At 40.0% G+C, this 16,122-nt stretch overlaps 1 protein-coding gene and 1 long non-coding RNA gene across 6 annotated transcripts; both read right to left on the reverse strand.

Moving 5' to 3' along the window:
• Positions 1-4,752: 4,752 nt before the first annotated feature.
• Positions 4,753-8,693, reverse strand: LOC104428756. 5 transcript variants are annotated; one of them, XR_005549194.1, is made up of 6 exons: positions 8,091-8,693; positions 7,504-7,624; positions 7,159-7,338; positions 6,433-7,000; positions 5,592-5,705; positions 4,753-5,258 (listed from the first exon to the last, which is right to left on the reverse strand). It is a non-coding gene; the product is annotated as an uncharacterized LOC104428756 (long non-coding RNA). The 5 variants fall into 5 exon arrangements; XR_005549192.1 differs by having other exon boundaries at positions 5,592-7,000; positions 7,508-7,624; XR_005549191.1 differs by having other exon boundaries at positions 5,592-6,776.
• Positions 8,694-8,768: 75 nt separating this feature from the next.
• Positions 8,769-13,859, reverse strand: LOC104437537 (disease resistance protein RPV1-like). The gene is made up of 7 exons (XM_039309656.1): positions 13,088-13,859; positions 12,814-12,961; positions 10,373-10,478; positions 10,010-10,101; positions 9,834-9,873; positions 8,974-9,756; positions 8,769-8,849 (listed from the first exon to the last, which is right to left on the reverse strand). Exons 1-7 carry the CDS (start codon positions 13,338-13,340, stop codon positions 8,769-8,771), a joined length of 1,503 nt encoding a protein of 500 aa, XP_039165590.1. The 5' UTR covers positions 13,341-13,859.
• Between the last annotated feature and the right edge of the window lie 2,263 nt (positions 13,860-16,122).

A 16,122-nucleotide genomic window follows, 5' to 3' on the forward strand; every position in this document is an offset into this window, starting at 1 on the left:
TCTTTTCAAAGTGATATCTTTCTCGCTAATGATAATCCATTTCCCTCTCACTAAAAATTAAGCACTTAGCATGCAAAAATCACTTGTTAAATTATCCAAATATATCCCCTAACTGAATATTATGGTAATCTATTATGTAATTGATAACCTAATATTTTTTTTTTTTTTTAATTCTAAAGTGTCAACTAAATGATAAAGGATCTCAAAATACAATATATGAGCAATAGGAGCCCCAAGCTAATTGGTTGTTTGTTGATTGAGTAATAAACATTTTTGGAGAATATGTAAGTCACCTAACCTCCCTGTTAGCGACTTTTACTCATCGCAAATATCATGTCCTTCTAGTAATCTACAAAATTAAAAATTAATTTGACAATAATCAAGAAATAAGACACTTAAGTTTCATTTAAAATTGAATGAGACAATTGATTATAAGATTCTTTTATAAAATAGAATTTAAAAAATTTCATAGCTTTATGTGACTCAAGAAAAAAATTAAAACATATGGTTTAGGTTTTTCCTATCTGTCTAGGTAAAATTTACACTTAACTTCTTAATTGGTTTCCATAATCAAGTTCTCTATCCAATAATCGATAAGATTTATATGTTTTATCTTTTATTGTGGTTAAAATGATGCTTCGTTCCATAATAATCTCATAGAGTATGACTATCTAGTTACTAAAGGTCACACAACTAGGGTGATTAATTTTTTAAAAAAAATGAAAAAGAAAAAAGAAGAGTGACTCTCCACATGTGATGTGTGTAATTGATTATATTGCAAGTCATTGGTTTGTTATGTCTTTCACTGTATGAGATACCATCAAAAGTACACGTAAATTGACCTTATGAAAATTATAGTTTTAGATTCAATTTCACTATAGCAGCAAGTTCGATCTAGCTATAAATGGCATAAATCTTAGTCCAGTGTCATGTACTTTTCATGTGAAATTAATTTCTACAATTTCATTATATAGTTTTCGTGAGGCTAAGTTCACTCTGCTTTTTGTTTGACATGAGGCTTCATCAAGCTACTGTTGATGACATGTAAATGAAAATGGGCAAAATAGCAAATAGGAATTTTTTTGGCAAAAGTTACAGGACCGATCACCAGGCAAAGATGCAGTGTTGAGATCACTTTGCACCTGCGAATAATTGACGCGCCAAATGCTGAAAACAAGGAACATACTTTATGAAAATTACCGTTGAGGATGTGTATTGACATAGATGATGAAGTGTGACTGATAGATTCTTGGGGCCAACAGCGCCCTCATTTTCGAACAGGTTTTATCCAGTAGTGCTGTGTTACTGTGCATTCAGATAATAATGTTATATAAAAAAATTAAGAAAAGGTTTAATTGGTAAGTAACCCGTGATTGCTGGTATATGGAGTTTTCGGAACTATAATATGGCTTGACGTATGAAAGCTAGAGGAAAAATAAAAAATTCATAGCCCTCGTTAACTAAAAATATAGAAGCTTAAAACCTACCCATATTTTATTTCCCAGACGTTCAGCTTTAGTAAATAATAAAATATTATCAAACTACGCCTCACGCCTCATGTCTTTTTGTGCTTTATATATAGAGTACAAAATTGAGAAAAATCAGAACTTCTTTTCTTGTTGATGAAAGTTCAATACAAACATATAGTAACCCTAAACGTTTTGTAACGGCACGAGACTGTTATGGTGATGCCTAGAAGGGGTAGCCGAAAAAAAAATTCTCCTCTTTTCAAAGTATTATTTTTCTTGCCGATGACAATTCATTTCCCTCAAAATAAAATTTATATGCTACTAACTTGCATGATATCATTTGTTAAATTATCCAAATATATTCCTTATTTCAATGATATGTTAATCTATTATGTAATTGATAACTCAATACTTTTTTATTCTAAAGTGTCAACTACATAATAAAGGTTCTCAAAAAGCATTATATGCGGTATAGGAAACTTAAGCATTTTGGTTGTTTCTTGATTAAGTCTTATTTGTATTTAATCAATCGAATTCTAAATCTTTTTGGAAAATGTGTAATTGAGTCCTAGTCTCCCTCCTGGTGATATTTACTCATCGCAAAATCATGTTCTTTTAGGTCTTAAAAAAAATTATAAATTATTTTGACAATAACCAAGGAATAAAGTGAATAAGTTTCATTGAAAACTGAGTGAGAAACTTGATTATGAAACTTTATTCAAAACATAATAAGATTTTTCTCCATAATATTATGTGACTCAAGAAAAAACGAAAATAATATGCTTTGGGTTTTTCCTATCTGTTTTGGTAAAATGTAGGCTTTATTTCTCTATTATTTTCCATAATGAAATTGTCCACTCGATCTGTAAGATTCATATGTTTAAGTTCTAATTGTGGTTCAAATGATGCTTCATTTCACAATAATCTCAAAGAGTACTTCTAGTTACGAAAGGTCACCGGCGGTGATTTTAGTACTTGAGTGCATCTTAGCCAAAACATACAGGATTCATTTAACAAAAAATAATTTTTTAGGACTTGATTAATCGACCGTCAAAACATTAGGACTTATTCTACACTTGTTCTCCCGCTAATGCAATTCATTGAAAGAAGAAGAAGAGTAACTCTCCACAGGTAACATGTGTTATCGGTTCAGTAGTAATTTTTTTTTTGTTTGTTTTGTTGTGACTACTGGATAACGCTAAAAAACACAAATAAATTGATCTAATTAAAAATATTCTATTAACTATTCTAATTGATACCCACTAAAAAGAATATATATATAACATTAATTGATTTCACTTCACATTTTATGTCAAGAGAAGTCTCTTTCATTGCATTGTGTTATTTCTTGGAAGGACCCGAGAAATTTCCCACAATGAAAATTTATTCTTTCATTCCATAAACAAATCAATAATTTGAATTACTTCCACTTCACGTTCTAATTTATTAATAAACAAGAACATTAACGACAAGAGATACAAGAAATCATAATCCTTTATTCAACGCTGTTGGGGTCAGACTCGTGGAAAAAAAGGCTACTAGACTGCCGAATCCCATCTTCCTATTTCCTTGAGAGAGAAGTTTTGGAAATGGTGGGAACGTCATCAAACAATAAGTCGTGTCGGGATATGAAAAGTATCAATCCACCAAAAAACAAAACATGAAACATGAGTGGCCGGTTAAATTCATGGGACGGCACTTCCGTTCACATCTTGTTCTACTCAATGGGTGAGGACCCCATTTGTCCATATCAAATTGCCCGTGGCGTACGTGAATGATCTTTTCAAATTTAAGATAAAGAAAGCATTTCATCATTGTAATACATTCTATTTAATCAAGCAAAATATTTCATATATCGGGTATTAGAATTTAAATTCAATGGAAAAATAAGGAGTATTGTTTTTCAAGATAACCATTTTACAAGATGAAGCCATATCATTGGACAAAGAGTTCAAACCGAATATTCTGTAGGAGACTCTAATAACAAATGCGAGAATCTTATAGTAACGCACAAAGGGATTAGCTAAAAAAATTCTTCTTTTTCTCTTTTCAAAGTAGTAGTTTTGTTGCAAATGATAATCACATTTCCATTTAAGTCGGAATAATCATTTGCTAAATTATCCAGATATATTCACTAATTGAATGATATGTTAATATATTAAGTAATTGATAACTCAATATTTTTTACATAAAGTGTCCACTAAAAAATAAAGGGATAATTACCAAAATAATCCTAAAGTTATTGTATGAATACCAATTAGTTCTAAACTAGTTAATTTTGCTAATTTAGTCATAAACTTTTTAATATTTTACCAATATAGTCTTTGTCCAGCTAACTCGAGCCAAAAATAATGATATTGACGTCGACCGTCCTACATGACACAATCAATGCTACTATGGACAACTTTTGCAACTTTTTTTCCAAAAATTCTATGAATATTTTATTATTTTTATATTTTTCTTTTCTTTTTTTTCTTTTTTTTCTTTTTTTAAGTTTTGTTCTTTTTCCTTCAAGCCAACAGGGCCTCAACGATGGCCGTTGACCATCACCGACCGCCAGTTAGCTTATCTTACCAGATTTAAACAAGCGAGCCGGCGAGGGCCGTGATGACATCGCCTCGCCAGATCTGTGTGAGTGGTGCCCGTGGCCAGAGAGGGCCGTCAGTGGCCAACGAGAGCCTTGCAATCGGCAAGGACATCATGGCCCATGACCCCGAGTTAGACATCCTGTCGGTTTCAGTGTTTGCGTGCATAGGCATATGCATGCATTCAGTCGGTTTGTAAGAAATAATGTACAGCTCATCCTATAAGCATTAAACTAACCGACGTGACGTGAAATTAATTCGTTATTCTTAGTTTGCTCATCTATTGATCGCCCACATTTGTCCATGATGCAAAACAATTTGATAAGAGATGTCTCCAAAGAAGGAGAAACTGATAATTTTTTTGGTCAACAAAACTAGAGAGAAAATAAAAGGCAACGATGCTCTCACGCTGCGTGGTACACTTGGAAGACGTCGTTGGTACATAAATCTAAAATGATAGAACTGAACTTTCACGAATATGCGAATTCATTCATCAATGGAAGATGCCGAAATTTGCCCAAGAAATTAGGAATACTACAGCTACCTTTGAAGTAGGGAGCGCTACCCTTATTGCCGTATTTATGGGATCTAATCCTCACTAAAGGGTTGCGTTGACATATTGCATTCACAACCCATGGCCATGAGCAAGAGATTCTCAAGAAACATGCACTTTGGCGCAAACTCATAACAAAAATGTCTAAACAAGCAGCTTCTTCTAATTATAATCAAGAAGTCTCGTAATGGCATGACCAGAATATAGAGATACTAGGTGCATCTTTTCTGAGCAATTATCATGTTGGCATGGAAGAAAATGTATAATCTGTCATCATGCTGATGCTGCAACGTACTAGAGACAAAACAGAAATTTTAACTTCCAAAAAAGTTCACAAGAACATTTTCTTCTCTAATATGGATAAGCGTCAACTCAACAAGTGCAAAATCATCTTAATGATTGATAAACTATTGTCAGGTTAATTCAAGAAGAGAAGACCACCAGTGAGAGAGAGCTGAAGATCACCAGAGTCCGATAAATTTATCTTGTCAAGCATAATCAGGCATCACTTTTTTTCTGGAATGTAATTGGCTTGGAATCCTCAGGCGCCAGTTGGTCAAATGCAACATAGTTGTGCTCTTCATCATACACATGGCACATTGTCATGATCGTCTTCATGAGTCGCCAATTTCATGTGGCTTCATTTAAGTACTGTGGACGACATGTAAATCAAAATGAGCAGACTAGCAAATGGGCTTTTTTCAACAACAGCGAGACCACTGGTCACTTGGCAAATGTGCAGTACTTGGATCACTCTGCATTTACAAATATTTGAAGCGCCAAACGCTAAAATCAAGGAACCATCTCAAGTTTGTCAAGGAACTATCTCAAATTTGCCAAATTTAGTTTCAACTTTCTTACTCCCTTCCACTTCAAGCACCGATTACTCATGACAAGAGAAAAAGAGGGAACTTGTTCCCAATCATCCTAATCTAGCTGGCCCATTGAATGCCAGAATAACATACTTGACGAAAACCAGCTCACCTTTCCCCGTTTTCTTGTATAGACTTGTGAGCCGCACGCAAGTTGTAACTCGGAATCCTTGGTGATATCTGATGGGTTATGTGAACATTTATATGATGGCATAGAATTTCAATCCTGCACAAGAGAAGAGCATCACAATTTGCTTTTTGATCATTCTACTCATCCTTGCGCCCAAAGGTCAACTAAGATGAATTTTAAGATAAAGCAAGCGACAAAACCTTCTTCTAAAGTGTGCAGTCAGCTAAGATAGCTAGTCCGCCCATAACCACGTGAACTTGATAATAATTTCATCTTCCACTTTCAAAAATGAAAAAGTTTCTTGATACACATTTTTGCATGGCAATGCCCAGAAGCAATGCCAAATGTGTTAAAGTTTAGAGGTACAAGATCCAATTGCCTAGGAGTGATTAGTTCCCAGTTAGGTCCGGTTCCAATAGAGAATTGGACTGAGAGGATCGGTTCCCAAAATTCGGAACCAAGGACCGAAGCAGTTGGTCCTAGAACCAAGAATCAAATTGAACCATCAGTCTTGTCCGATCCACTGGAACCGATAACTTATTTTTTCTCACTACCTTTTCCTGTTACTTTGTTTCCCACCACTTGGAACGGGACCGAGATATTGTTTAATTCACATTTTACTGATGTTTTTGAAGAAATAATAAAACAATAAGTATATTTAGTCAATCCAGTCTAATTCGGGCAATCCCAGTTCGGGTAGTCCATTTTGCACACCCCTACAATTGCCGCCACCACCATGTCATCAACAGTTCATTTATATCTGAGATGCGAGCAAAAGAGAGCAAGTAATGAAGAAACTTGAGGAAAATAAAAGTTTTATTACCATTTAGGATAATCGCGTCAATGAAAAGCCTATTTCATATTATCGAAACAGAGTCGAAGATGTCACACCCTCCCTAGGCGATGTGAGACAAGAGATGTGTCTCCTCCTTGCACACATCCAGTGACCACGGCACAGACACACCACCATCCCTCCTTCCCGCGCACCACCGCTTGGGCCGTCACAGCGAGTAATAAAGAAACTCGAGGAAAATAAAAGTTTTATTATCATTTAGGATAATCGCAGTGGACGGTTCCGTTCAGCTGGGCTTGAGCAGCATTCCACTCATTAGAAGATCTGAAAGGAATATGTGGTGCCGTGTGATGGACCATTGTGAAAGTACTCATCTAAAAACAAGGAGCAGATTGTTCTTCTCATTCAGCAAATGTGGACGGCTTCACTTGAACAGCCAGGGCAACCAAATTAATAGAGCAAAGAAGCTTGAAGTGAAAGCTCTTAATAATACAATTCGTGATTTTCAGACAATCCAAATCCTAAGATTGAGGTATTCAAGGTCCTCAGCTGCACTTGGCAATAATGACTGACTATGAGCAACTTCTGACCATATATCCTGAATGATCAAAAGATACAAAAAGATGAGAGACCACTAGATTCTTTTGAAGGCTTTCTTTGTTATGACTAAGGGGACTACTTGTCGACGAATTATCGGTGTCTTCAGTGAAGAAGGGCAAGAAGCATACATTAATGCAGTTGGAAAAGGATCATTACCCAAAAGTGATAGCCCAACCATGGTATCAACCAGAACATAATCCACCCCCAAAATGCCAGCCTTGTAATTGATCAACGGCCCCCCAATCCCTATAAATGCAAAAATGCAAGCCAAACTGATCTCCACCCTTTTTGACTTCGTTTGGTCTGAACTTGTTCAGGTCAAAGTGCCGAATCAACCTAGCAGGGCATTTAGTCAGATTAAGATCAACGCATTTACATGAAAAGACCACATATGAGAATTAATTTAATAAATCACCATCAATTTGACATTTTGAATTTGAAGGCATGCAGGGCGAGAAACAAGCATCCAAATGGAAATGATCCTGCTTTTTAGTTTCGCACCTACGAACGAGCTAAGACATGTAAGGAAGGATTGGGCCACATCCATAAATAACTGCCTTGCGCAGAAAAGGAGTCAAACTCCTATTTCCAAACAGGATGCCAAGCTGTATCTTCAGGCAGCCTATCAATTTACAAATAGAGGGGGGAAACATTAGGATGGTTGCAAAAAGGTAGTTAAGGGTGATTAACCAGACAACTACAAGAATGTGATCATGTCAACCAAGAAGAATATTCTCACGAAAAAAAAAAATGAAGCATGTGTCCAAAACATAACATTATAGACATGAAAGAGAACGAAACAATGAAATGAAATATATATGTATATATATGTATATATGCAAAGTGCAAACAATTGCCTTCATGCACATTTCCTCCCTATTTGCAAAGTGAAAACAAGTGCCTTCATATATGTAGATTAAGCACAGAGTATACAGCCTTAAAATGGACCATTTGTTAAAAAAACAACGGGAAATATACTGTCACAGGAGCTTTCTGCTCGTTGTTAAAGGACCACTACTCCTCTATTTCATTTGGATAGGAATTCAAAATGGATTATTCAATACAAAAACCTGAAGGGAGTGTCTTACAAATATGTTAGGTCTTGCATGATGCTTCCAATTGTTCCAAATTCTTCCAGATTTAGGTTTGATCAATTGAATAAACCTCACGCGCCATCCACATCCATGTCAGAATTCCTACATTCTTCGCAAGCTTTGTAGTTGTCAACAGACTCGCCTAACATTGGGCATCGATGAACATAGGGATGACATGTCTTTGGTATATCAGGCAAACCTTGCAGTGATTCACAGTGAAAAAGGCGCAATATCTGCAACTTACGTAGTTTTGATAGATCTGGTAATATTTTTATGGTGCTGCAACTCTTAATTAATAATTCTATCAGCGATTTCACTTCTCCCAAATCTTGAATTTCGATTAGCTGGGAGCAATTCCACACTTTCAGCTCTTTGAGCTTCCCTAAGCTCGATAGACCCGATAACCTCACCAGCAATTCACACTCTGCCACAGTCAAATTCTGGAGACTTGCCAGCAGTTCAAACTCAATCTCTCTCGACCAACACCTAAAGAGCGTTAACTCAGACAAATATCTCAAATATCTCAAGTTGGAAAAGAATGGTTGTTCTATCGGCGACTTAACATCTCCTATTTCCAAACGACAAAGACTAAAAAGGAAGCCTTGAGAGATCGAGGATCATCACAAGATATGCGAAGTGACCAAAGCTGAGGAGGCCATGTGATATCTGTACTTAGACTCCACTCCTCCCCTTTTGGTGACTCCCCCATCCACTTGGATGAAGTTTGTCCACGGGTGCCAAGCAAAGTCTCCGCTACGAAATATAAATGTTTTAAGGTAGCAGGAAGTTCTGGCAACCTTTCAAGCTTACGATTATCTCCTAAACGAAGTTCTCGAAGATGAGACAGCTGATTAATGGTTGTTGGCACTCTGCTCACCTTGCTACCTGACAAGTCCAGCTCCTCCAAAAAGGATACTTGCCCGATTTCACTTGGGATTTCACCCTCAAGATTTCTACAACTGCCAGCTTTCAATACTTTAAGATTCTTCATCATCCCTATGGCCTTCGGTAGCTCTCTTATCTTACTCTCTGCTAGAACTAAGCACTCAAGCCTCTTAAGAAATCCAATAGAAGCAGGTAGTTCAGTAATCTCTGTACCCCGCAAATGTAACTCGAGCAATGATTCTAGTCCTCCAATGGAGTTTCGCAGCTCCATTATCTTAGTGAATCCCAGGTTCATTTTCTCCAACTTTTTGAGATCTCCAATAGAATCGGGTAACTCTGTGATTCCTGTGTCAAACAAATTCAATATTAGCAACGATCTCAATTTCCCAATGGAATCTGGAAGCTTTCTAAGCCGATGACAACCCTTTAAAGACAAGCTTGTCAAGCCCACGATCTCTCCAATAGATGAATGAAGCCCCTGTATACACTGTCCCTCTAACTTTAGACTTGACAAGCGCTTTAGACCGCATATGGCAAAAGGCACAAAGAACATGTCAAAATGGAGGCTTGCGGACAACTTTGACAGCTGAACTTGGTCTGCGATTATTTCCAAGCGCTTTAGGTGCTCTAGCTTACTGATAGAGCTACCAGATTGTAGGGACTTTGGACAATGTTCATTAACAACTAGTATCTTCAAATCCAAGCACGTCGAGAAGTCAGGAAATGTCGAGAGATGGCATCTTATGAGATGTATTACTTTCAAGTTACAGTTCGCCTGCAAAACAAATGAAAATTAGAAAAGTAGGTAAAAGCAAATGGCAACAAGTGTACATATGCGACAGGATAACTTACCAAGCATGGGCTCCATCCATTCCAATTTTCTGGAATGTCACTGTCCAAAAGCTTGAGCACGACTAAGTTCCATAAATATAGATTGACCGCCTGCAAGTTTGAAGGACAACGACGCCAAGAACTTGAGAGAAGATTCTTAAAGTCTCCTGCCAAGTTCCCCCTCTAACTCCAAAAACCTTAAGTTAGGCAGCCTCGAAAACTCTTCCCTTGTAAAGTTGTGATCTTCGGAAAGTCCAGTTAGCTTGAGTGCTATGATGTTCTCTGTTCCCTAACAACATGAAATGAAACAAGTGTTTCAACAGTGACAAAAGAGAACACATTCCGTGAGCACATATTGCATTGACTTGTTCACAGTGAAATAACTGTATGAGAGTTTGTATATTCTATTCAGCAAACCGTTTCTATTTTCAGATCGTAAATGTAAGCTATTTATAATTTTGGCTAGCTATAAATCATGATATAGCACATCCGGGAATTTACTCCAAACTTCAAGTTGATGTTTCCAGATCTAGAAGACAGTAGCTGTGAATTAAATTTACCTTTCTATTCTGCACTATGTCTAACCCAATCTTGGGACACCATAGTCTACTACGCTTCCCAGGAACTTTGATATCTTCTTGACGAACAATTTCTCTTCCAAGGTCTCTGAGTAGGTCATGCATCAACAGTCTATCATCAATGATCTTTATCAAAGACATACGGGTAAGGACAATAATATCACTTCCTGGGAAAAAATCCAACGCTTTCCACATGTAATGTGGATAAATTCTTTCTTCACCAATAAAGTAACATGCAATATCAAGAAAAATTTCTTTATGCCCCTCCTCTAGCATGTCAAAACTTATCTTTAATTTGTCAAGCACATCTTGATTGGGAACTACATCTAATTTCTTCGATGTGTCTTTCCAAAGTCGTTTGCTCTTACAATAAAGAGAGGAACCGATAACCTCAAGAGCCAAAGGAAGTCCACCAACTTTGCGAATAATATCGTGAGAAATGTCATTGTAGTCCAGTAGAGGGAATCCATTCTAAAAGCATGCTTACTAAAAAGCTGAAAAGCATTGTCATCGTCCATTTCCCTCATTTGATAGATTTTAAACTCTCCGACATGCATTTGAACATTATTTTCTCGGTTTTGCTCTTCGGTTGGCAAAAAGTTTGTGTCCCTCGTTGTAATAATTATTCTGCTCCCTAGACCAAACCAATCACGCTTTTCTGCAAGTTTTGAGAGTTGTTCCCACTTATCTAGGTCATCAAGAACAATGAGAACCTTCTTGTCACGAAATCTCCTTTTGATTTGCTCAATCCCAGCATCAGAGTCAGATATCTCCACTGGTTTGAAGTTGAGAATTTCTGATAATAATTGTTTTTGCAATTGAACAATTTTTCCAGCCTTTGAAGCTTCTCGAACATTAGAAAGAAAGCTATACCCATGAAACCGACTAGAAATATGATTAAACACAACCTTGGCAAGAGTCGTCTTACCAATGCCCCCCATACCATGAACTACCAGATATTGTACATCAGGAGAACCTTCATCTAACAGGTGCACCACATCATCAACACGATCCTGGATTCCAACTAAATGATCGGGCAGATTTTTGTATCTTTTATTCAGCTAGATCAAAAGTTCGGCAACGATTAATCTAATGAGCTCACCTTGGCTGTCATATTCAAGACAAAGGGTCTAGTCAGAAAGATCGAAGGTAGAGTATTAACTTATCAAGTTCAGGAATGTTTTCAATCAATAACAAACCATACAGAGGGAAGGGGACTCTGCAAATATAGGGAAAATAATCTATTATAAAAGAATCAACAGTTCTTTTGAATTCTTTGTTTCTGGGTATTATATTTCCTGTCAAAGAATTATTATTTTATTTTGACATTATTTGTACGCCGTGTATGGCAATCTATGTTGTTTAGGTAAATTTTTCCATTCACACAAAAGTATTACTTAAATTACGATGAAGCCAAACATCAATTGAATATTTTAGCAAAAGAGTTCAACTGAAAAAATAACTTTTAGAATTCCACATAATTAAAACCAAGAGTCATCAAGGAAAAAAAAATATCTCTATTGTCCAGATTGTTCACTTAGGGAGTAAGTTTATTCACTACACTTGTGTGAAAGAATTATATTTCTCTCTATATTTCATCGATGACTTTGGCAGCCCCTGGACCTAAATCCTGGCTCCATCACTGACACAAACTAAATAAAGCCTCTTTTTGCTACAATAAAAGAGTGTCTTTCATTGGAGAGACGAGGTCCTGTGACCTCTAATGTGTTGCGGCTGGTACGCCCAAATAGAATAGACAAGGAATGGAAAGGAATAGATATATAATATGACCACTATTAGATATCTAGTTATAAATGTATAATAACATATTTGAAGTTACAATGATATTGCAATAAATACAAACAAGTAGAATGTAAATTAAATTCATTAGAATACTCTCACCAACACCATTCCTTTCACACAACATTTTTGCTTACAACCAAATTAGAAGAATTTTTAATCCACTCCCATAATTCACCAAACAAAAAAATATTAAGAGTATAATTAGAAATGATTAATCATCATTTTAATTTGTCATTTCATGTGATTTATATTTATAATTTTTTTTATTTTTAAAAACAGTATTGATTAATCATAATGTTAGAAAAAAAACTTAGCCATTATTTGGAACTAGCGTTGAGGCCCCTGCTCCACGCTTGCCTTGTTGTTGGCTGAGTACGTACGAAATGAAGTGAATCAAATTTTTCTTAAAGGAATTGAGTGAAGATGTAGTGAGCAGCTATTAAATATGTATGAATTGAATAACACGTTGATGAAACAGAGACAGGATAGTTTTTACTTTTGATCTAAGTACGGGAGTATTTCTTATTATTTATATTTATATAGATTACATGTCTTTAAAATAAATAAATAAATAGAGAGAGAGAGAGAGAGAGAGAGAGAGAGAGAGGCGCAAACCTTACCCCTTTTCTTTCAAATCCCATCCTTTGATATGAGCGACCTCTCTCAGCGCCTCCTTCCATCGGTGCACAACATCACAGCCAAATTTCTGCTCGTGCTTATGCAACGCGTCGAGATATAGTCCCGTTTTGAGCTTGACATCGTCTGGATCTACATCAAAGAAAATTGGCAAGATCGTCACTTGGCCGTCCCTGCTTCTTGAACAATCCACCATGTATGCAAGCTCGCGAAGACACCATGCACTGGATGCATAGTTCCTTGAAAAGATAGGCATACAAATTGTGGAACTCTTGATTACGCGCTCCAGTTCACCTCCAATCGTTTCCCCTCTTTTGATCTCTTCCTTGTCTCTGAAAACACAAATCCCAGCTCCGTCCATTGAGTGATAGAGACAGTCAGCAAAATTCTGTCGAGTATCGGGACCTCTAAAATTCAAGAATACCTCGAATTCAGCCCCCACCATCGACTTCACCTCACCACCATCGGTGGTCAACGCCCTTGTTCCATTTGATGAGTGCCTCCTCTCCATCTTCAGGAGATTTGTACACTGATCGACTTTGATAATGAGAAAAGAGATGGGAATCTCGAGGGCTTGCGGACGAGCCAGAGAGTACTGGAATTTCTTTTTTCTTTTTGATAATGAGGAAAGAGATGGGAATATCGAGGACTTGTGGACGAGCCAGAGAGTGCTGGAAGTTTTTTCTTTTCTTTTCTTTTTCCTTTTCTTCTCTTATCCTATGTTGCATTATCGAGATCCCCCAACCACCAGTCTCATCGGGGAAAATTGGCCTGTTGTGAACGTGTATGTATGAATCCACGAAGGTCCGATGCATGCAATGATCACAGAGAAAACAGCAACATCACCTTCAGTAGAGCACGTAGCCACTGTTTTATTGTATATATGGAAGGCGCGCAACAATTCTATCTTCAGGCACCAAGTTCCACATCCGAGAAGCACCCACGAGGAAGTAGAGATCGAGCGAAAAATTTCAGAAAGTGGAATACAAACAGTAACTTCACGGAGCAGAGAAGTAGGAGCCAACCTCAGATCTGGATTCCCCAAGAAAAGGAGGTCTGAAGGTTAATATGGATGGGTCGTTTGAAGGAGTCCCAGAGGCAGCGATCGCTCGCATATGCTGCAATTATACTGGAAGGATCGCCGATGGATTTGCGAAATCGGTGAAGGCAGCCTTTGCAGCTCAAGCGGAATCCCTAGCCCTAAACAAAGCTCCTAAGTACCTGCTGGAGAGGAAACACGAAGACATCTCCTTGGGTACTGACTTTGCTAAACCATTAAGGGTGCGTTTGGTTGGACTTTTGGGGAAAGCCTTTAAGAAAATGCAAATGACTTTGAGTTAAAGAGGTTTTCCAAAATGCAAATTATGTTTGGTAAATTGTAGTTTGAAAGTCCATTATAAAATACCTTTGTGTAAAATAGTGTTTGGAGAGATAAATTTACAAATGACTTTGATGATTAATTTTAAAAAAAAAAATGAGGCACGGTGGGCACCAGATCAAGCTCCTTCTTTCACCTCCTCGAAGGGCTGGAACATGACGCCGGTGAGTGGCGGGCTGTTCGACTCCTTGCTCACGCCGACCACCGGGAGCCTTCGTGCCCGCTGCTCAAGAACCCAAGCGCCGCGATTCGCCCCCACAGGGGAAGACGACAACGGCGAGGAGAGGCTGTCGCCGGCGGGGCCGAGGAGCGAAAAAGCAGGGACGGCGCGGAGGAGCATGGTTGGAGAATCGGAATGGGCCAAGAATCGGCGGTGAAGCTTTGAGGGGAGAGAAATGGAGAAGCGGAGGAGGAGGTTCGACCGGAGGGTCGCGCGACCTCGCGGCGACTAGATCTGGGTCGCCGGAGGTCGCGCGACCTCGCGGCGACCAGACTTGGGTCCGTCGGAGGTCGCGCGACCTCGCAGCGACCAGACCTAGGTCTTCCGCGAGGTCACGGCCGGAGGGCGCCGCCGCGACCCGAGATCTGGTCGCCGCGAGGTCGCACGACCTCTGGCGACCGGATCTAGGTCACGCTAGGGTCACCATGAGGTCGCGCTGGGTTCTTCGCAGGTCGCGCGACCGGATCGCGCAGCCTAAATACCCGCCGAAGGTCCCGTGACCTACCCGACGACGGTCGCCGTGACCGTCACCGGCCTCTCGCTGGTTCGTCGTCCGCCCTCGGCAACCTTGCCGAACGCTTGAACGAAGAAGATGAGCAGTAAAGTCTACGAAGAAGATGAACGAGTAAAAGAGGGAAACAATTGCAAAGCCAAAGTGAAAGTCCAAGGCACCCAAGGCTGCCTTGAGCTTTAAGCCTTCAGAAGGCTGGCTTTGGCTCAATGGGGTTTCTAAAATTTTTGCCAAACACCTGATACTTGGTCAAAAGCCCTTTAGGTGTCTAAAGATACTTGGGAAAGTTGTTCCCAAACGCAGCCTAAGTACTCTAGAGAGACTAGATCAAGGGCCCGTTTGGTTCGGCTTTTGGGAATGTCTTTGGCCAAATGCAAATATCTTTAGGATAAAGGGGTTTTCGGGAATGCTCGGCCGTTTGGCAAATTACGCATTGAAAAGTTACTTGTGCGGCAAATTTTATTCCAAATGAGCTTTTGCTTTCAATTTTCTTTTAAAAAATCTAAAAATCAAATCCCGGCCGGCGATGCGGACGGCCGAGATCTGGCCGTCCGGTCGGCGAGGTCGCGACCTCGGGCGACGCCGTCGCCGCGACCTCAGGCACTGGGGGTGCAGAGGCCGGATCTGGCCGTCGGCGGCGGATCGGCCTCCGGACCGCCCAGTCAGCGGCCCGAGGTCGCGCGGACCCGAGCGGTGCACGGCGCGACCTCGGGCGACGCCGTCGCCGCAACCTCGCGCCCGGGAGGCGCGAGGCCGAATGCGGCCCGAGGTCGCGCGGACCCGGGCGGTGCGCGGCGCGACCTCGGGCCTGGAGGCCAGAGCCGTGATCTCGGCCGTCCGGCGGCCGGATCGGCCTCCGACCGCTGGGACTGGGCGGCCCGAGGTCGCGGAACCGGGCGACGCCTCCGAGGTCGCGCGGAACCGGGCGACGCCTCCCGAGGTCCGCGCGACCTCGGGCGACCTCAGCGACGCGGACCTCAGCGGCGTCGCTGGGTTCGCCGGAACCGTCGACGCCGCCCGAGGTCCGCGCCCCGGGGTCCGCGCCGCCTGGGTCGCGCGTTGCGGCACCCCCAGACGATGGTCACCGGCGACGCGCGACCCTCAGGCGGTAGAGGCGGTGGCTGCCGGAGAAGCTTGGTGGCTGGAAAGAAGAAGAAGAAGACGAGAAGAAGAAGAAGAAGACG

Source organism: Eucalyptus grandis, chromosome 3 (assembly GCF_016545825.1).
Source record: "Eucalyptus grandis isolate ANBG69807.140 chromosome 3, ASM1654582v1, whole genome shotgun sequence".
NCBI lineage: Eukaryota > Viridiplantae > Streptophyta > Magnoliopsida > Myrtales > Myrtaceae > Eucalyptus > Eucalyptus grandis.